Genomic DNA, 23842 nt, shown 5'->3' with positions numbered 1-23842 from the left:
CATAACTGTTACCATCCCGCATGAACTCCGCTAAATATCGGATCTTTCTTGAACAAGTTCTACCAGGGGTACTTGACGATGTTCCAGCAAATGCGAGATGCAACATTTGGTTTCAACGTGACAGGGCGCCTGTTCATTATGGAAGGTGTGTTTCTGACCATTTGAACAGGCGTTTTGGGCGTCGATGGATTGGCCGTGGTGGACCCGTTGCCTGGCCCCCCCACGCTCGCCTGATTTATCGAGCCTTGATTTCTTTTTGTGGGGGGCCCAAATCTATTGTGTATGAATCGCCTGTGGAGACGGAAATGGATCTTGTGGCGAGACTCGTCTGTGCTGCTGCTACTGTTAAAGAAACTCCAGGTGTGTTCGACCATGTCCGCCAATCCATGCTGCGTCGGTGTCACGCATGCATCGCATCTCATGGTGGAACCTTCAAGCATCTGTTGTAACATCTTAATGCATCCACCTTGTAACTCCACTATTAATATTATATCATATAAATGTTTGCCACTAATTACTGTCTCGTGTCTTTTCTGCTTCTTGTGCCTCTGCTACTACTTTTCCGTGACGTTTCCGGTTACAGGTTCCTATACAATTCACATTCCCTTAGATGTTACCTACATCTGAAATCCAAGTATATGGTATTAAAATTATTTTTTGCATCCAATTCCTTTGTAACCACATCATAATATCCATTCAAATTTGTCAGACATGGCTTTCCCTTAACAAACCCATGCTGTGTCTGAATTATTACTGCAGCCTTTCTAGATAATACTGCAATGCATCTTTCAGCAGTGACTCCATTATTTTTCCCAGAACAGAAGTTAAACTAACTGGTCTGTAATTACTCATGTCACCTTTGATTCCCCTTTGCGGATTGGAGATATATTTGCACATCTCCAGTCCATGTGGGCTTCCCCGGAGTCCAAGGATGCTCTCATAATAGTAGTAGTAGTGGCATGTGATGCAAGAAATCAAATGTATGAGCTTATGCAGCATTAGCCAATAAAAAAAAAAAAAAAAAATCACACCATTCCCTCCAAATACCTGTCCAGTTCCTCCTTAAATTTATTCAACCTATCAACTTCCACAACGACAGATGGAAGTTTGTTCCAGCAATTAGGCATCCCCCTCCCCCCATACTTCTCCTTCAACCCATGCTTTTTTAACCCAAGCACGGTACTAAGTACTATAGGTTCTAATACCTCTCGTGTTTGGGGTTCACATAAAAAAAAAAAAAAAAAAACCACCCGCTGGCTAAAGGCAAATTTCCGCACATCTATTCTACATCTGTCCTTTCTTAATTTGAATTTATGCCCCCTTAGGTTCGTAATCTGAGCAAGTGGAAGGATCCCATCAGAATTCAGCGTGCTGAACCCATTCAAGGCCTTATACACCTCAATTAGATCACCGCGCAGATGCCTAGTCTCCAGCCACTGCAATTTGCAGAACTTAAGCCTCTCTTGATAAGAGGATCCCTTCATTCCCCTCACCAATCTTGTTGCCCTTCTCTGTACACGCTCAAGTAAATCTGCATCCTTCCTAAAATGAGGCGTCCAGACCTGTACGCAGTACTCAAGGCGTGGCCTGACCATTGCCTTATACAGAGGGATAATCACCTCCTTTTCCCTGCTAGCAAAATTCCTATATATCATTGACAAAACCCCATGACCTGCCCTGGCAGGCTGTCTGCATTGCTCAGAAAACTTCATATCTGCCTGCACAATTACTCCCAGGTCTTTTTCATTTTCTACCACCTTAAGTGTAGTACCACACAGTTGGTACATTTCTCTGGGGTTACTTCTACCCATATGCAGTACTTTTCATTTGTCAAGGTTAAACTTCAGTTGCCACTTCTTAGCCCATCTGCCCAAATTATCTAGATCCTGTTGCAGTAGTACACTGCCATTACTGTCATTAACAACCCTGCCAACCTTTGTATCATCTGCAAACTTCGACACTAAGCCTGATATACCTTCATCAATATCATTAATAAATATACAAAACAACAGTGGACCCAACACCGAACCCTGCGGGACTCCACTAATAACATTAGTCCAAGAAGAGCAGCACCCATTGATTACCACCCTCTGTCTTCTCCCACTTAACCATCCTTTTATCCATTGTAGCAACTTATCCTTAATACCATTCTGCTCCAATTTGTACAATAGTCTTCCATGCGCAACAGTGTCAAAAGCTTTCCTGAAATCCAAAATTTGATATCAAAATTATTTTTTGCATCCAGTTCCTTTGTAACCACATCATAATATCCTATAAAATTTGTCAGACAAGACTTTCCCTTACCAAACCCATGCTGTGTCTGAATTATTGCTGCAGTCTTGTCTAGATGATCCTGCAATGCATCTTTAACCAGCGACTCCATTATTTTACCCGGAACAGAAGTTAAACTGGTCTGTAATTACTCGTGTCACCCTTCGATCCCCCGTTGTGAATTGGGGATACATTTGCACATCTCCAGTCCGTGGGAACCTCCCCTGAGTCCAAGGATGCTCTCATAATTATGGCAAAGGTTTTGCTTAGTTGCTTTGCCGCCTCCTTTAATATAACTGGATAGATCCCATCCACCCCAGGTGCTTTTCTTACGTTTAACTTTAACAGTTTCTCTTCCACTTTGCTCTCAGTTATTACAAAATCATTAAGTATCCTGCTACAATTTGATAACCTTCTGCCATTTTCAAACCTTAATAATTCCTCACGTGTGAATGTAGATGCAAAATACTCATTCAGTTTGTTTGCTATCTGAGCAGGATCATCAACAGTCGAACCATCGATGTCAAGTGGACCAATCAGATTCATCCCCTTCCTTTTAGAGTTTATATAAGTAAAGAAATCCTTGCTGTTTTTCTCAGCATCTTTTGCCAAGGATTTCTCGTAATCTGTCTTCGACTGCCGAACCTCCTTTGTGACCTGATTACAGATTAACTTATATCTACCATAGGCTTCTGAGTCGCTTGATAATTTATATGCATCCCATGCATTTTTCTTCTCTGTTACGAGTCTCATTAGTTCATTTGACAACCATTTAGGACTAAACCTTGAACAATATTTCTTAATAGGTATGAAACTTTTAGTAGCATCCACGATTAATTCCTTGAATGCTTCCCACTTAGAATTTACTGTTGGTAACATCGTCAGTTGATCCCACTGTACTCGCCTTTACGGAAGCAAAAACTCTTCCCTTTACCCCTGATGGTAATTATATCTTTAAGTAAATCCCACATCAGTACATTGTGATCACTGCCACCTAGTGGTTCCTTTATTTTCAAATTCTTTATACACGAATAATCACTGCTGATAACCAGATCAAGAGTATTACTCTCTTTGGTTGCCTCTCAAACATGCAGCAGCAGAAAACAATCATCCAATAAATCCACAAAAAAGTCTAGTTTGCAAGTGACAACCCCACAAGTTCTAGTCATTATCTGGGAAGTTAAAATCCCCCATTATAACACAATATGATTTACTGGCCCATTCTATTTCTCTGTACAATTATTTGTTGTATTCATTAGAGTCATTAGGCCTATAACACACTTCTAATCTCAAGTTTGCTTTCCCAGTGCTTATGTGATACCAAACTGACTCAACATTGCACTATCCATCCAAGTCAATTGGATGCACTTCCTTAGATTTTAGATTTTTCTTAATTAACAGCATAATCCCTCCTTCCTTCTTACCCTGTCTGTGCTTTCTGTATACACTGTACTCCCCAAATTTCACTTCTGCATTCCTTATATCTGTGTGACACCATGTCTCTGATATCCCAATATCTGCCTTTGATGTCTTGACCAGCACTTCAAATTCATCTACTATATTTCTAGCATCGGTGTACATGCAAGTATACATGCACCTATTTTTATTCTTAGTTACCCTAACACAGCCCATGTATTTATTTGTTTCATGATGACTCCCACCAGTCCCTGAAACTACCTGCACTTCGCCCTCCAGGCTCATCTAATAGAAGCAGTGCAAGAATCACTTTCACATCTGCCTGCGGCTACCATTGCCCTTTTAACCTGTGAATCCACCCCCAAGCTACCAGTTTTCTGACCCACCTAATGCTGCCTCAATGGCATCAAGCAAACACTCTTGCACCCCTTCTATTTAAGTGTATCCCATCCCTGTAGAAGTAGTCTCTCCTGTTAACAAGCACAGACCATGCTGAGAAAAATTCTACCACACGAACCTTGCACAATCCCTCCAAGGCCGAACTTATTGACAAGGCTCTCATCATATACTCCCTCCTATCGTGTCTGGGTAGAATTGCAGACACTTTCAAGTTTAACCCTAACTCACAACTTTTTTTTCAGCATTGACCTGCACTTGTTAAGTAAATCTGCAAAACTCCTACTCTAGGTCACCTATTAAGAAGAATTGACAGATGGACCAAACAAATTTTGGAATGGCTACCTTGACTCTTAATGCCCAAGAAAAAGACCAAAGATGAGGTGGATTGAAGAAATTGTGAAATTTGTTGGTTTTCAATGGCAACAGAAAGTACAAGATTGCCGTTGCTGATTTTTGTACAAATCAATGATCAAAACCAGACATTACTGTGTACAATTTGCAAAAAAAAAAGTGAGAAGTGGTTTTAATTGAACATGCTTGTCAAGCGAGGAGTAGCAAAATTTGAAGTAAATCTGATATCTGGAAATGGTATATTAAAAATCTGATTTCAAGTTACTCAACAGAAAAAAAGCATTTTTTTGTTAGATACTAAGGCATCAGCCCAGATTTCAGAGCCATAAGTCACTGAAGAAAACAGGAAACTGGAAGCATATGGGAGAAGAAACTTAGGGATGCTGTTTGGGACCATATTTTGTCGAAGCATCGATATTCTTTTTATGGAGGAGACCCAAGTTGAGTTGGATGAGTATGGAAGAGCATTTTATTATCAATAAGAATCCCCAGGTTTTGGTGGATAGAGACCATCGAAACAACCTGGGAATTAACTATTGGAAAGAAAGGAAGAGGGAAAAAACCATTTAAAGGGGTTTTTTTTTGTTTTTTTTTTTTTTGGTAGAAGAAATATGGACAGATTTCTGAGCATTAATCTGAAGATTAAAATTCATGAACTATTCAGTCAAGTTTCTAGACTTTATTAATATATATTGCTATTTAATGATAAAACATAACGGAAGGACCACATTTTGAGTCATACAAGAGATAAATAAAATTCCAAGAACAGCTAGTGGGGGAATAAGTGAAGAAAAAAGAAGTGCAGACAAGGTCCTACCCTGAAATATGTCAGTGAAATAGATTGTATTAATAAACAATCTTCACAGGAAAAATTTAGAGAACAGTTAAGTAGTGAGGATGTTAGAAGAAGAAAAAAAAAAAGTATCAATCAAATGCAGACTGTATATCAAGATAGACTATATATAGCCGGGCTTTATGTTCAAATAAATTGGTAATTAGAAAAGAAGTGGATAACAGACTGATAATCATAGATGTGTCTTTATTTCCACAATGGCCATAATTTATATTGGAAAATGAATTTGGAAGAATTTGGCAGGTAAGCCAGGGGAAATAAAGCTTAGAGGAAGCAATAGTCCTGATGTTTTTAGGCAAGGTGTTTTTAAATTTCAATACTAGAAAGACATTATACATAGATCACTTGGGACACTATTAGAGCAATCAGCTCTTGCGATATTGTTTAACCAGGCCAGAACGCTAGGGTTAAATGGGACCGCAGGTGATCATTTAGAACAGGCAAGAATATTCTTACCAGAGGGGAGTTTAGAGTTGGGGAAGAACTGGATTTTTTTTTTTAGATGCATGAAGTGTGACCTGGTAATTGTGTGTAATTTGCAATATTTTCTTCAATTAAATTTTCTTGAAATGAGAAAGGGAACAATTAATCCCACATCTAAATAAAATTATTTCACCTACCTTATCCACATCTCTTACGTTTACATATGTAGCCCATAAAATGCGAACCCTGAACATTGCATCAACCCTCCAGAGTGACATTGTCTGCTGAATGCTTGGTGGAGGTGGTGCTCGCCTTAAAAAAGATGGCATATGGAATACACAGCGAGGAAGAGTACCATAGACACCATCTTTGGACATTAGCATAAGCTGAGGAATTTCACCTTTGGCAATACAGTTTCTGATATACTAAAATAAAAGAACAATATTAAAGCAATTCAAACTATGTAATATCCATTTCTAAAACCTATCATTATACATACAACTCAACCTATTACAAAGAGATTGGGACCTTATCTCTCAAAGTATTGAAAAGAGTTGAAATTTTAGAATTTTCTTATCTTATATGCATGTGCCTGAGATAACTGATGTGGGATTTACATAATGGCATAGAAGTTTGTGTTAACAGGCACAGGATGAATAATAATGTTTTGCAAACATTAATATTCATGTTATTCACAATGATATCAACAGGGGTAGAACATCACCAGGGGAATACTGACATACACAGAATCTGTCACTGTTTATGTTCCAGTGGAGCTGAGTAATTTGATATAGATATTTGAGAGCAGAGAGTGAACATGTGATACACTGTGTGTAGGGGACAACCTTATACCAATACAAAAAGTTTGTTGCAGTAGAGGAGCAGAAACCAGCAACATGCACTAGCAGTATCAAAGCTGTTTTTCATTAACTGAAAGGCATGAAAGCCTGTTCATAATATATCCAGCATGTTTCTATATAAGATCTCTGTTCAAGCTTTTCAAAGAAAATGACAGGCATGTGTCTCAACACTTTGCTCTATAAAAATTTCTTTCTAGGTTGCAAGATAAACAGCAGTCGACAACAACATATGGACAACAAACACACTTCTAATATTACAAAGGATATTAGAATAATTAGCAATACTTGAGAAGTGCACTTCTGAAGTATTTGATTGAAAGCAGACACACACACATTCCACTTAATCAAACTCCCCATCATGGTGTGAAAGTGACAGTTTTGTGATTTTTTTTTTTTTTTTTTTTTTTTGAGGAACCAATGGCACACAGGATCAGAAATCTCATACCATAATCTCATACCAAAGGATATTAGAATAATTAGCAATACTTGAGAAGTGCACTTCTGAAGTATTTGATTGAAAGCAGACACACACACATTCCACTTAATCAAACTCCCCATCATGGTGTGAAAGTGACAGTTTTGTGATTTTTTTTTTTTTTTTTTGAGGAACCAATGGCACACAGGATCAGAAATCTCATACCATTATGTTTATCTATTTTATTCACCTAGATATTATGACCTGGACAGATAAAAATGAAAAAGCCAATAGGCAAGGCAATTTCACACAAATGATACTGCATTAAACATTGGCCAACAATGTCAAAGAGATCCTTAACAAATATTTACCATTCATATTTTCTAGACTTAACACTATCAGATTTCATGTTATCAGGATAACTTAAGTCCAAAGCTTATACAGGGGTTCCCCACAACAGTAACAGAACTAAAAGTGGCTTAATTAAAGGGATTTAAACATGCCAAGGCAAAACTAGACAAACATTTGGAGCGAGTGGACAGGTGAAATGAGAAGGGTGTGTGTGTGTGTGTTTTTTTTTTTTTTTTTTTTTTTTGGCTGATGCTATATAAGCTTGCTTTCTTGCATCACGTGCTTTTGCTAATGCTAAAAAAAAAAAATGCTAATGCTTTCATAAGCTGTTTAATCATTGATTTGCCACATGTAATGTGTTGCAGATGACAATGATGGATATAGTGAAGGTCATATTAAATTTTATAGCAGTAAAATTTTTTGACAGTCATCTTGCAGGTACAACATTAAACTATGTAATTATACAATTCTAGCTTACACAGCTAATATAGGAATATTCCAAAATTAACTTTTTCCAACAAATACTTTGAGGGTCATAAGGTCTCAAACATCTTGCACCCCCTCCCCAATTTATTTTAAAATCGCTAAGGTCCATTTAAAAGTAAAAGTAACTGAACTCCAACCAGTATTTTAATAAAATTTACTTTGAATAGAATGCTGCCTTAACCTTTGCATGTGTGGGTTTCTGGACCATATGCACATGGATTGGAGTGAATTTTTTTAAAGAATTTGGAAATTTGTAAAAAATTGAAAAACTGTCTATATTAATGTAAATATATATATATTTTTTCTTATTTTGACTTTGTAGCCAAACAGAGAGGGATTATTGTCAAAACTAAAATAAATAATAATAATAATAATAATAAAAACTCACCATTACAAATTTTTTTATTTGCAGTAATATCCATTACATTTCAAGGGTTTAGTGTCAGACAACGTTAACTACAAAATCATTTTGAAGTAAACGTTTTTGTAATTAACCAAGAAAAAGTCATTTGACATTTTCTTGGTTTACTGGAAATGTGCTTATAGCCCAAGCTAACTTGTAAACTACTAGAGAAATACATTTCTATGACATGATATGCATTGTTATTTGTATAAAGTTAAACTAAAATTGTCTCAAAACAAAAATGCAATTTTGTAGTTAACGTTGTCTGACACTAAGCCCTCAATTTATATGTAATATAAATTGAGGGCTTAGTGTTAGCTATCTGATTCATTTTCAACTTCTGGATCTGAATTCGAAATATTTTTTCAACTTTGGCTAGTATCAGCCGACAATATCTTGAATCTTGCTGAAGGTGTAGACTTCATATGCTGATTTTTGAAACTATCATAAATATAAAACAGCTACTATTACTTGTAAACACTGTTGACAGATGGCAGTAACTAGAGTTTCAGAGAATTTGTACATATATAAATATAATTTACTGATACAGTGTTAAAAGAAGCTTCAGGGCATACATACACATTCATACTCCTTTGGTCCCTCACATGAAAAAAAAAAAAAAGCAATGTGTATATCCTGTATGCACGAAAGATGTTTTATTTTATGTGAAAACATCTATGGCGGCAATGGTAACAGTTATAAATATATCTCCAGAAAAAATACCCCATTTTCTAATTATTATTATAATACTTAACACACATTAATGGCAATAATCACAGTTTAATTATATCAAAATCACAGATTAAAATTTGCAAAAATCATACAAATTATAATAAAATGTTTAGGTATTATAATTATTTTAATATACTTAAATAATCTTAATAATAATACTTAAAGGCTAAATCCATTATTTAGTTAACACTTGTCTCCATGTAGTGTGCATTGTCGTAGAACGGATTGATTGTACGGTCGAATTCTGTGATTGGGTGATTATTGTGAAGGCGTTTTCTTTCTGTTTTGTGCTGAGGAGGTGGGTTGTGCTTAGCTGAGTTAAGGTGTTTTCCCCCATCCTGCTTTTTATAAAATCAGTAAATGAGTATGCGATTTAAAAACAGCGTCAGGTGGGGAATAAACACCATAGGCATATCAACCTAGAAGGACAGTGGGCGGGGAAGGCAGTATCAAATTTTGCAATTTTTTTCATTATTTAATATTAGAAGTAACCATTAGGTTACTAGGAGGACAGTGTCTTCCAACATTTGAATTTATAAAAATGTTCAAATCACCATTGTATCCATAAGCACCAATGTCTATTGCAGTGAAACAATAGTTTGTATTGATTTCCACATCATGGTATCAAATTTTGCAATTTTTTCACTGTTTAATATTAGAAATAACCGTTAGTCGAAATATGTACTAGTACACAAGATCTGGAGTTACACCTACTTAAATAATCTTATTATAATAATAACAACAAGAAAATGGGATATTTTTTCCGGGATTCGGCAGCACTAGACTAAAACCATTTAAATTTTTGAATGATTTGATCGAAACAAACTTACTTATGCTACTTAGAAGGTTGATGTTGATCAAAATCTTGAACTTTATTCTTGCATAATATTACTACGCACTTTCTTGCATAATATTCTGCTTTTATTCTTGCATAATATTATCTCGAAATATAATCGCAATTAAGTATAGAATATTTTAGAGTTTTTTTTTTTTTTTCGGTTTATAAATGAACGTATCTCTAGAAATGAGATTTAGATTTAGCGTGAGACTTTTCTTCATCCTGGAGAGTTTTCAGGAATTAGTATTTTAGAATTGACAAAGCAATGATCAAGGAAATGATATAATGGATATATATATATGAAACATAGAACAACAAACTGTATTATATGGTGAAACTAAGATTAACGAGATAAACAACATACTCACTCTGCTCAGAATGTCTGAGCAGAGTCAGACTGTGTATGTTTAAAGAATCCCATCAGCACTAAGCTTGCTCAATCCATTAAAAACCATAAACACATCAATCATCTCAGAGGTGCCTAGTCTCCAGACACTACAATTTGCAGGCCCGAAGCCTTTCTTGGTAAGAACACCTCTTTGTTAATTATCTCACTGCCCTTCTCTGTATTCGTTCCAGCAGCTCTATTTCCTTCCTAAAATGAGGCCTCCAGACCAGTAAGCAGCAGTCAAGATGATACCTGACCACTGCCTTATACAAAAATGGGATAATCACCTCCTAATTTCTGCTAGCAAAATTCCTGTATATAATTGACAAGACCCCATGAGCTGCTCTGGCAGTCTGTCTGTGCTGCTCAAAAAACTTCATATCTAACCGCACAATTACTGCCACGCCTTTTTCATTTTCCACTCACCCAAAGGTAATACCACACAGTCGGTACATTATTCTGGGGTTACTGCAACTCATATGCAGCAGTTTGCATTTATCAATGCAAAACTTGAACCGCCATTTATCAGCCCATCTGCCTAACTTTCTATACCCTGTTGCAGTAGCATACTGTCATTACCATCATTAACCACCCTGACAAACCTTTGCATTCTACAGAATTCCACTAATAACATTATTCCACGAAGAGCAGTACTCATTGATTAGGACTCTGTCTTCTCCCACTTAACCATCCCTTCAGCCATAGCAGTAACCTGTCCTTAATGCCACAATGCTCCAATTCACACAGAAGTATTTTTTGGTATAACAGTATCAAAAGTTTTCCTTAAATCCAATTATATGATATCAAAATTATTTTTTGCATCCAGTTCCTTTGTGACCATATCTTTGTATCCAAAAATCGTGAAATTGGTCAGACATGATTTCCCTCTTAACAAACCCATGCTTTATCTGAAGTATAACTGCAGTATTCTTTAACCAGTGACTCCAATATTTTCCCTGGAACAGATGTTAAGCTAACACGTCTGTAATTACTTATGTCACCTTTTGATTCCCCTTTGTGAACTTGGGATACATTTGCACATCTGCAGTCCATAGGGACCTCCCTTGAATCCAAGGTTGCTCTCATAATTATGGCTAAGGGTTTGCTTACCTCCTTTGTCGCCTTCCTTAATATAATTGAATAGATCCCATCCACCACAGGCACCTCTTTATGTTTAGCTTTAACAATTTCTTTTGCACTTTCCCTTCAGACATCACATATCATTTAACTCGCTGTTACAGTTCAATACACTTCTGACATCCCTTTCCCTAAAGAATTCCTCATGTGTGAATGAAGATGCAAAATACCTATTCAGTTTGTCGGCAACCTGAGCAGGATCATCAACAGTCAGTCTATCAATAAAGTGGACCAACATGATTCATCCCCTTCTTTCTAGTGTTTACATAAGTAAAGTTTGCTATTTATCTTTGCATCCTTTTCCAAAGATTTCTCACAATCTGCTTGTCTAACCTCCTTTGTGACTTGATTATAGACTAGTTTATATCTACCTTATATTTTCTGATAATTTATATAATTTATATTTATATTATATGTGTGTTGCCTGATAATTTATATGTATCCCATGCATTTTTCTTCTCTGCAACGAGTCTCATTAGTTCATCTGCCATCCATTTAGGCCTAAACCTTGAACAGTACAGTAAACCTCCGCTATTCCCGGTATCTGTATTCACGGTTTCACATATTCGGGGTCGCTGATTTAATATAAAATTAAACCTAAAAATGTCAATTTTAAAGCGCCATGAACACTTTCTGCCATAAAAAAACATGGGCGTGGCTAAAATGATCTTTCCCGGTCAAAACAGCGCTCAGTGGGTGGGGGGGGCGACAAAATCGCGAGCGTGGATGTTTCTCGCTAATCCTTGTTCAGTACACGTATGTGTTATGCGCTTGTCATGGAAGGTTTCGTCGTTTGCTTTTAATTTATATGCTTATAAATTGAATAAATTTATCAATTTATAAATTGATATGCTTACAAAAGTGATAAATTGTGGACAAGTTCTTTCTAACCCGTATAAAAATATGGCTACGAATAACCAGGGAAATGTGAAAAGATCAAACAAGGCAATGACATTAGTGAATAAAATTGATTTATTAGACAAAATTACTAATGGTGCAAGTGTCTCCTCAGTGGCAAAACATTATAAAATCAATAAGTCAACGGTACGATCAATCAAAAAATCGGAAGAAAAAATCCACCGTAGTGTCCGTGAAAATGCGCTAATTGCTTCAAAACTTTGCTCTGTAACTTGTGATGTTAAATTAGAAAAAATGGAAAAGGCTTTAAATCTGTGGATAGAAGACCGAACTTAAAATAAAATTCCGTTAAGTTCACCCATCATTCGTGAAAAGGCAAAACTCCTTTATCAACACTTTAGCGAAACTGGTGATAGCACTGGCGGGATAAGTTTTTTAGCTAGCAAAGACACTGGTTTGAAAGATTTGTTTAAAATTTCTAATAAATATTACATTTAATATTAAATTGTTTCTTATTTTCATTTCGATGCCATATGCCTGCATTTCATCACTATGTACTGTCTATGTACATAGTCATATTATGAAGGTACATATAATACATACATAGACAAAATTTTAGACTAGTTTTTCTTATATATTTCATACTTTGGAACGGAACCCCTTTATTACTATGGGAGCCATAACTCCGTATTCGCGTTTTCAGTATTTGCGGCATTTCTCAGGAACGTAACCCCCGCGAATAGCGAGGGTTTACTGTATTTCTTAGTTGGGACAAAAAGCCTAATAGCTTCCCATTTAGAATTTGCTGATGGTAGCATCATCATTTGGTCCCACTGTAAAGAATTTAAAATCTGTCTGAGACCAGTGTATTTACCTTTATGAAATCAAAAATCCTTCTCTTTATAATTGATGGTAGTTACATCTTTAAGTAAATCCCATGTCAATACACTGTGATCACTGCCACCTAGTGGTTCCTTTATCTGTACATTCTTAATGCATGAATCACTACTGATAATCAGATCAAGAGGATTACTCTCTTGATCTCTAACATGCTTCTGTAAAAATCACAAAAGTCTTGCTAGTGTGTGAGTGACCAACCCACAAGTTCCACTCAATATCTGGAAAGTTTAAATCCCCCATTATATGACATTCTGATTTACTGGCCCACTCTATTTCTCTGTACAGCTGTTTGTTATACTCATCAGTCATTAGGCCTATAACACCCTACTACTACTACTCTCATTTTTGCTTTCCCAATGCTTATATCATGCCAAACTGATTTATTAACGTTGCACTCGCCACCCATATCAACTGGATGCACTGCTGCAGATTTTGTGTGCTTCTTAACTAAGAGCATAACCCATTTCCCTCCGATCCTGTCTGTCCTTTCTGTATACAGAAAGGACAGACAGGATCTAGAGTTGGGGGGGATCCTTGGTGCCACTTGACAATCAACAATATACACTATGTCCTTTCAAATTTAACCCTAACTCATGACTTTTTTCCAAAATTGCTCTGTACTTGTTAAGTAAGGTCTGCAGATCTCTTACTGTCAATGTCATTAGTACCAGCATGTATAACAATGTCACCGTTTGTGCCCTTAACAGATGATATCTGCTCCTCTATACTGTCATCAACTTTTGCCCCTGGTACTACTGCGCCTATCCTTTTTTTTACAATATATATATACACACACACTGTTTCCCTGACAATAGATTCACCAACAACAAGTAGCCCCTTGTGAACCAGTGCATTCTGTCTTGGATGTTGCCTGATTCTCAAATGCAAGCTATGGTGTTGAGATGGGTAGCTGAGAGCTTGATGAGGCCCCCCAATTTAAATCTTTTTCAAGGGCATCCAACCCTGTTCTTCAAGCTTCCATAAAGACTCATAATGATGCTGAAGTGACCCTTAAAATTCTCACGCTCTACATCGAACTCCTACAAGGACACCCCCCCCCAACCCGGCAATATTATGTCCTGTTCCAGATAAATATGCAAACGTCAAATAAGCAGTACATTTTGTTAGATCGTGATTCGGAAGAAACCGCCCTTGTTCCCCCACAGTTCTCACCCGAGCAACAGCACTCCTACTACATTGAACCCTTTGCTTTGTCACTCTGGGCATGACTTCCATTCAAATTCCACTTAATTAAGAAGAATACACTAATCTAATATACTTAAACGCATTAATAACACTATGCACTGGTTATGAAGCAATAATACGTATTATGCTATTATATATATATATATATACTGTAATATTGCACTTATGTTATATGTATTTCGTATCTGCTATCAAGTTTACATTATAAATAATTAAAGAATCTTAATTAAAGACACTGGTTTCTGATAAAATTATACCAAATAAATAAAGGGTGTCAATCTATGAAATTGCAATTGTTAATCTATGCAAGAGTAATTGGGGCTACCCAATTACTCTTGCATAGCTTGCCACATACACTAGTATGTGCACATCATAGAATTACCAAAAGAACTACATTATATGCAATCTTGGATATACATTTATGACTAAAATAATAAGATCTTATTAGATTAAAATATCTTATTTTATTAGATATTAATTACTCATTATATAATAAAATTGAATATATATACTAAAAATTTATATCTCCTTTAAGTATCGCCACATATCATTATTTTCAAAAGTTTAACGCTTTTGTGAAAGAAAGAGTAACCTAGCATAAGATAAGGGAAAGAGAGGGTGAATGAGAATGAGTGGAAGAGCAAATGTAATTGGTCGAAAGAATACAAAGTTAATAATAACAATAATCGCAGGCCGGCCGCTAGTTAATACACCGGACCGAACCTATTGATAACTCTTTAGGAGGCTTCCGGATCAGCTAGTGTATAATCTTGCTACCTCTACTCTGCCAGACTGTGACTGGAGGGAGTCCGAGGAGTGTGTATGCAGGGGGCATTGTCGAGGCCACGTTATGTCAAGGATCTGGGTATATTCTTACCATGTGTATGCCGTATCCAAAAACTTCATTACTTCATACAGCATGTCCCCCCACCATACTTTTTCTTACTATTGAATACACCATGAATTGTCAAACTAATAGAGTAAGCTTATCTGCGAAAAGATCTAAACCTCCCAAACAAATCCTAGTTCATTTCACAAATATACATGGTTTCAATTCTAATCTCAACGATGTCCATTTCCACTTGCAGTCTGCCAAACCCAATGTACTTCTTCTGACAGAATCTCAGTTATTGGTTGATTAAACTACTGTTCATCTCAGTTGCCCAAACTATTCGCTGTATGATTCCTTTCGCCTCAAAGGTGGTACTTGTGCATATGTCCGTTCCGATATTCCCTGTCAGAGACTTGGTAATTTGGAATCTCCTCTTTTCGATCTTCTCCGGCTTAAAATCTCTCTCTACCTCATTGTGTCAAATCCATCTGTTGTTTCTCCCGTTCTCCCAACTCCACTAATCACTTGGAGCTCTTCAACTTCCTCTCTTTACAAATTGACTTTCTCCAAGGCACCTCCGTAGCCGGGTGGGCAGAAGCAGCAGTGTGTAGCACATGCTTCTTGATTAGACCAGAGTTCGAGCCCGTGACTAACAAATACGGAGGATGCAGAAAGGTCAGGGAATGACCACAGCATATCCCCGGAGCAATATGGCCTTAGTTGCTAATGCTCCTAAAAACCAAACAACTCGAAACACTCGACTTTCTCCAGTCCAACTTTCCTAACAGTGAGGTAATTTTCCTTGGTGAGTTTAATGTTCACAACTCCAGCTGGCTTCCGTTTTATAGTCACACCGATCCAGCTGGTCGAGATGCTGAGGCTTTTGCAATTACTAATTATCTTCACAGACTGTTCATTTACCTACAAAAAAGCCGGACAATCCTAACCATAAACATGCTTGATCTTTTCTCACAAGCAACCCTTCTAAGTACACGGTCGAAGTGAGTGGTCCTTTAGGCACCTGAGACCCCAACTTGGCGATTGTCTCTTCTCCAAAGGAGCCTTTATCTCAGTGGTTTTCAATCGGGGTGCTGCAACAACATTCCAGGGGTGCCACGTAATTTGGGTTTAAGTTACTTAAACTTATTATTATTTTTAAATTTATACATTTCCTTCATTATAAAGAGGTGTACAGTATCTTTTTAATTTTGTGGTGATCTATAATTCATGTTTACTGAATACTTCTATATAAAGAATAAAATTATATACTATATAGATATATAATTTGTATTATGAAATGTAATTTTTATATTTATATTATTGTAATAACTATCATATAACATATAATATGTAGAGAGAGAGAGAGAGAGAATCAGACCTAAAACAGGCAGAAAACTGAGTAGGGGAGACGCAAAACCAAATAACTTACTTAGGGGGTGCCGTTATTAAAAAAAGGTTGAAAACCACTGCTTTAGCTCATGGCAATTCCCAACCTTGTGTTGTTTGGCATTACAAGAATGGTAAATGGGATGACCTGCGAGATTTCTTTTCTTCTTTTCCTTGGTTGGACTACTGTTTCAAAACTTCTGATGTCAACGTTTGTTCAGACAGTGTCAGTGAAATGATTCTTGTAGGAATGGAATCCTTTATTCCACACTGCAATTTAAAAACTTGTCTTTTAACCTTGGTTTTCTAATAAATGTGCTAAGGCTGTTCAAGAGAAGAATGTTGCATATCATAATTGGCTTGTTTCCAATTCTTCAGTTTCATTTTCTGTCTACACCAAAGCTCACAACAATTGTAAAGCAGTTATTAATCAGTCCAAACTAGATTTTGAACAGACTAAGAGTAGAAAACATGCTTCTTGGCCTAATGGTAGTCGAGCATTCTGGTGTCTTGCCAAAGCTATTGGCCACAACTTTTGGCCATCTCTGCTCCCACCTCTGTCAAAACCAGATGATTCTGTTTTCACTTCGGCCAAGGATAAAGCTGACCTGCTAGCATCCCATTTTCCTTCCAACTCGTGTATTAATGATCTTGGAAAAACACCTCCAACCATTCCCAATATTCTCCATTCAATGTCTCCTATGGTCTTTTGTCAAAAGGATGTCAGAAGGATTTTGACGAATCTTGATGCAAAGAAAGCTCCAGGTCCTGATGGTATTTCTCCACTTGTTCTCAAAGCCTGTGCTCCCGAACTTACTCCTTTTCTTTGCCGCCTTTTTTCACTTTCTTATTCCAAAGGTGTTTTTCCTTCAGTTTGGAAATTTGCTCATATCCAGCCAGTTCCTAAAAAGGGTGACAAATCCCTCCCCATCCAATTATCGTCCCATTGCAATTACTACTACCCTTTCTAAAGTAATGGAGAAATCAATTAACTGCCAACTCTTAAACTACCTAGAAACCTTCCGTCTGATCAATGAATGCCAGTATAGATTCCGTCAATGTCGATCCACTGGTGATATCCTGGCTTATGTTATCCATTTATGGGTAAATTCAATGGAAAAGTTCAGTGAAACACAGGCAGTTGCTCTAGACATCTGAAAGGCTTTCGATGTTTGGCATAAAGGTCTCCTAAACAAGCTTCCATCTTATTGTTTGCCAACTGTTCTTTGTAATTGGTTATCCAGTTTTCTCTCTGATCGTTCACTGAGGGTGATGGCTCTCTGTTTTCTAAGTTCTCCACTAATGCTGGTGTTCCCCAAGGTTCAGTTCTTTTCCCCACTCTTCTGATCTTGTATATTAATGACCTTCTTCCACCGACTGGAAATCCTATCCATAGTTTTGCTGATGATAGCACATTGCATTTCACTCTCCATTTTGAGAAACCTTGTCCTGCTCAATCAGCTTCAACTTCTCGAATATCTGCTACCAATTCCTTAAATGCCGATCTCCAGTGGGGCAAAGACAACGTAAGTTGATTTCAATCCTCCTAAACCTCAGTCTTGTCTTATATCTCGCAAAAAGGATTCTTCTGCTCCTATGCTTATCTTTGGTGACACCCCAATTTCTAGACAAGTTGATATATCTCTTTTGGGGATTACCCTGACTTCTAATCTCTCTTGGCACAAGCACATTACAAATATTGCTTCCCCTGCATCTACAAAACTTGGTTTTTTTTTCGCTCTCACCGTCACTTTTCTTCCAAACAGGTGTTCACTCTGTACAAATTGCAAATCGTCCCTACCATGAAATATTGTTCCCACAACTGGCGTCGTGCCCCCAAAAACTCTCTCAGGCTTCTAGATTCCATTCAGAAGAAGGCAGTTAGATTAATTAATGACTCATCTCTAACAGAGTCTCTTCACTCTCTGTCTCATAAGCATACTGTTTCTGCTGCATGCCTTTTCTATAGATACTTCCATGGGCACTGTTCTTCTGAACTGGCTTCTATAATTCCCGCTCTCTCTTTCAAAACAGTCCATACATGTGCCGCCACCAGACAACATCCATTTGCTGTCCAACTTCAAACTCAGAGAACCAACTTTTCATCTTCCTCATTTATTCATTCAACTGCCGTTTTCTGGAACAACCTTCCTTCATATGTCTTTCCTGAAAATTACAGTCTGCAGAAGTTCAAGTCCAACGTCAACAAATATCTTCTATCATCTTCTCAACTTCCAAACCCAAGCACGGTATTAAGTACTATAGGTTCTAATATGTCTCGTGTTTGGGGTTTTCATAAAAAAATAAATAATAAATAAATAACTTACATTACTTTATATATACTAACAAACATTTACTAACAATACAAACACTATCACTGCATTCTCTCCTGGCCTACAAAAAATTTGCTGCTAGGCCTGCACCACAACTGAAGAATAAAAGTAAGTTAAGGTGCCGAGAGAGTGCAGTGCAGAAAGCAAGGGTGAAACAAATTAAATGAAAGCCAGAAGAATGTAAGTGTGAGAAAAAGAACACAAACCATAAATGCTACATTTAAGTATACACTAACCCTAGTTTTAATTTGTATTTAAATTTACACCACACATCATTGCATCCCCCAGGTGTGCGAGAAAAAGATGAATGAGTGAGCGAACAAAAAAAAACACACACACACACACACAGAAGGTTGTTAAAATTGTTAAAGTTGTTAAAATTCAATACGAGCCTTAGAACTCTGGAGCGAGTTCTAAGGCTCGTATTGAACAGAAATTTGGACAACAGGTACAATAAAGAATGCGCTCACCATTTATTGGGGAAAAAATGTAGTTATAAAATTTGTGACTATATGGCGCTGTGGCAATACAAATCACTTGAGCAGTGCTACAATTGTTCAATGTGTCCTCCATTTTGGTCAACAACAGTTTCCATTTGAAAAACAGCATTTTCTACAGCAGAACGTAACATGTCAACTGGAATACTCTGCACATGACGTTTAATGCTGTCCTTCAGATCTGCCAGGTTTGACATCCTTCCCGATATATCTGGTCCTTCAAAAACCCACAACTAGAAGTCGCATGGGGTGGCCAAGATGTCTGGAAACAACGGCTAATGACCCGTTCATCTGTAAAGTGTTGCCTTAGCAATCTTTGGATACAATGGTAGATGTCGGGTGGCACACCATCTTGCATGAATATGGTATCCTGAAGGTACCCATGTTGTTGCAGCTCTGGTATTGCAAAATTTCATAATATCGCTGTCCAGTGATGGAACAGGTGTGGGGTCCAGTCGGTGTTACCTGTTCAAAAAAATATGGCCCAATCACAAATCTGGCTGAAATCCACACCACACTGTCACTTTTGGATAATGCAATGGGACCTCTTGGATAACTCAAGGATTTTCTGTTGCCCAAATGTGACAGTTGTGTGTATTCACTTGTCCATTTAAGCAGACGTGGGCTTCATCACTCCAAAGGATGTTCCATGGCAAAGTGACATCTACTGCCATTCGCGGCAGAAACTGAAGTGTGTATTTATAAAATATAAGAAAAAAGTATACAAATAGAAAGAGGTAGAGTGAGAATGCAGGTTTCAATGTAAAGTAATAAAGTCACGGATTATTATTTTTACATTTGGTTTTTACATATTGTTTCTTTTATAAGAATTATAAAGACCTATTTATCAACCAAAGAGGGTGTCCATCTTTGGAAATGTTTAGCAAGATTTCTCTCAAATTTTCATCTAAGGAGGAATATTTAAAAGTATTTTTAAACTCAGTTAATACAATGGATTTTACTTGTGATAATGTGCCATAACTACTGAAATGGAAGTAGTTCCTTTTATTAGATTTTTTTATGATAACCTCTTGCAACTATTTTGTTCCTCAATGTATTCACATTAGTGTAATTAAGTTCATTAAGAGTTTTGTTAATCGTATCAGGTTTTCTGATTAGCACCACATTGTCAAAATGTTTTTAATAATTTTTAACTGGATGGTGGGGTATTTGGAAGCAATTTTATTCTCAATTTAACAGGTAAAAATCCCACTACATGTCCACTAAATGCCCCAGCCATTGATACCCCAAATACTGTGGGTGAAGTAGTTTGCTCCTAAAAGGATATCTAACATTTTAATGATATAATTAGCTATTAATTTGATTCCCTGGTTTAGATTATTATCTTGATTAAGAAGATTAACTGTAGCCATTGAAGCTCTTTGTAAGTGTATATTCATATAGAGAAACTTTATGTCAAAAGAATAAAGCCTGTCTGTTTCATCTAATGAAATACTTATAAGGAAATGAAAATGTTTGGTATTTTTACATGGTACAATTATTCCATTAAAAGTTTCAGAACACTCAATGAATTTTGCTTAGTTGGCCATCGTAGCATTCCAAAAAATCACTATACACCTATCTGGTTTATATAATTTTATAAAGCAAAAATGTATAAAGATCTAGTTGTGTGACCCAACAACTCTGCTGCATACAGGTTATTGTCAATCTTTCTTTCTTTCTAGTTTTATCTTTTTTAATTCATACTCAATACATGATCTAATTTGGATTTTGATACTGGATGTCTATCTAATGGAAGATAAGAATTTACAATCCAGCTAACTTCAAATCACAATCTGATTTGTTCATGAATATTATGAATCTCCTTTATCAGTCTAATGGATAACCAGGTCTGTATATTTTAGGAGCTATTATTAGTACATCTGAATTTATCTCTAATGCAGATATTCCCAAAGTGTGGGGTGCCCCGTTTGGTGCACACTTTTTTTTTTTTTTTGGGGTGGGGCTTGACGCACTTGGACAAACCATCACACTAATCCAGTATGAGGTGTTTATTTATTTCTACTATTCGTATTTTTATTTGTATTTTAATTCTTTGAGATTAAATGTACTGAAGTATATATTAATTTATAAAAGTATGTGTACTCTGCTAAATATCAGGTCAAATTTGTTTATTAAAAATTGTAAGGGGTCTCAAGGTATAAAAGTTTGGGAACATGTGCTAATGAAATGATTTAAATTATTTATGATGTTACTGATCTGTTTAAAAATCTTTCTAGTTTAGATGACTATTTAATTATTAGGCATATAGTGCAAGGAATCTATAGGCTTTTGTTACACTATTCAAAATAAATAAAATAAAAAATAGAAAATAAACAAATTTTGTGTTTCCTTGCTCACATAGGTAATTATTCAGCTTATCACTGAATTTCCCTAAGTCATTAGCCTTAACTATCCACAGGAAATTTATTCCAGTAATTAACAACTCATAAAAAAAAAAACCACCCACCCTTCCTACAATCCATTTAATCGTAGATAAAACACTCCTATGGATTTTTTTCTGGTGACATACTGTGATTTAATATTAGTATTATAATGGCTGAAAGATGCAAGGAACAAACCTCTTCTGCAGTTGTAAAAAAAAAAAATGGGAAGGGGGTTATATCATTCATGCCTTCCCCACCAAAAAGTGGCTATCCAATTCTGCTTTGAACTTCACCAAATTCTTCACCTCAACCACTGTGAGCAGCAATTTATTCCAATGACCTACAACATACTGCCCAAAAGTAAACTGCACGAGATCTGGCCTTCTTTTACTCCCCAAAATTTGGTATTTATGCCTCGTGGTTCTTTTCTCTTCTACCGGTGAAAATATACCTACCTTGTTCATTTTAATGATTCCCTTCAGGGCCTTATATACATAGCAGGTCCCCCACCAAGATGTCTAGTTATCAAGTTTTGTAGTCCACACTTTTGAAGCTGTTCTTCATATGCACATCAATTTGCACCCCTCACCAATCTGGTTGCCCTTCTTTGAATCGTTTCTAAACCTTTCTGTTTCTTCAATCGTGGCCTTTAGACCTAAACACAGCATTCTAAATTCAGCCTTACCATTATCTTATATTTATATAAAGGGACACCCTTTTCCCTACTTGTGAAGGTCTTATATATCACAGATGGGATGGACGTGCTTTCCTAGCTACCTAAATCATAACCTCTTTCCTTTAATCCATTCTCCTACATTATAAGTAACTTCTGGATTTCTGATCCTTAAGTGAAGAATCTTATATTTAGGTAAATTAAAAAGTTCAGCTGCCACTTTTCAGATCATTTTTATAAAACTGATATAAGTAAGTTTGATGCAAGATGTCCTTGGCTCTGGTCATTAACCGCTCTTCCTACTTTTAAATTATTAACAAACTTTGACGACTTACCCAGCCCACTCTCACTAATATCATTAAGGAAGATAAAAAACAAAGGTGGCCCCAAAATTGATCCCTAAGAGACTGCTTGTTATGCTGATCCACCTTGAGGAATGTCCAGTTATGACAAGTCTCTCTCCTATCTTTTAGCCAGCCCTTAATCCAGAAAAGGATCTTACCAGAAATCCCAGTTTTATACAGTATATATAATAGCCTTTCATCTGGAACCATATCAAAAGCTTTACTGAAGTCATGGTAAACAATGCCATAGTTGTTACTCACAATCAATTATTTTATGGCTTTGTCATAAAAATTAACTAGATTGGTCAGACAGGACTTCACTTTTCATGAACTCACTCATGCTGTGATCCATGAGGATACCATTCCTATTGAGATGGTCTTGTATTGTATCTTTAACACAAACTACACAATCTTTGTCATCACTGAAATTAAACTCAGTGATCCCATAATTACCAGACTGTCTTCTGCATCTTCCTTTGAGGATTTGGGAGATCTTAGCTCTTTTCCAGCCCAAAGTCTCTGTCTTATCTTTTAAATGTAACTGGAAAGATTCACAAATAAGCTTACTGTTTACTGGGTTGTCAGGTTAAAACCAGTACATTGTGCTTTTAAGACAGCTTGCCAATTTTTTTTTATAATGTTTTTATACTAAGTAAATTAGTAAGAGAAAAAAAAATTATGAAATTTTATAGCATCAAAAAAATTTTTTTTTTATTATTGTTATAAAATTACATAAAACTGGATAGGTCGGGTCACCTTAGACCTATAATAAGCCTTTGGAACACTATAACAAAGCAAAATTTATTATGAACATTCATTATTCTGGAACTTTTGGAATTATTCAAGTACTGAATAAAAAACACTGAACATTTTCATTCCCTTATAAGTAGCACTGAATCAGATGAAAGGTTACTATTGTTTTGGCGAAGTTTCTTTATGTGACCATACACACACACACAGAGAGAGAGAGAGAGAGAGAGAGAGAGAGAGAGAGAGAGAGAGAGAGAGAGAGAGAGAGAGAGAGAGAGAGAGAGAGAGAGAGAGAGAGAGAGATTTAATACTCGTGGCTAATCTCCTTAATCATGATAGTCTAAACTGAACAA

The 23842-nt window shown here is 36.5% G+C and overlaps 1 protein-coding gene across 3 annotated transcripts in view; it reads right to left on the bottom strand.

The window, feature by feature from the left end:
- Positions 1-23842, bottom strand: part of LOC150089705 (phosphatidylinositol 4,5-bisphosphate 3-kinase catalytic subunit alpha isoform-like) — a 291320-nt gene that overhangs the window by 162885 nt on the left and 104593 nt on the right. For all 3 annotated transcript variants that reach the window (XM_090389607.1, XM_090389609.1, XM_090389608.1), the window contains exon 6: positions 5911-6138. In XM_090389607.1, the coding sequence (XP_090245733.1) occupies positions 5911-6138 (228 nt within the window). The remainder of the gene's footprint in view (positions 1-5910; positions 6139-23842) is intronic.

This window comes from Mastigoproctus giganteus, chromosome 2 (assembly GCF_048544385.1).
Source record: "Mastigoproctus giganteus isolate SK-2022 chromosome 2, ASM4854438v1, whole genome shotgun sequence".
NCBI classification, from domain to species: domain Eukaryota; kingdom Metazoa; phylum Arthropoda; class Arachnida; order Uropygi; family Thelyphonidae; genus Mastigoproctus; species Mastigoproctus giganteus.
The sequence above is the reverse complement of the archived record's forward strand: the minus strand, read 5'-3'. Positions and strand labels throughout refer to the sequence as shown.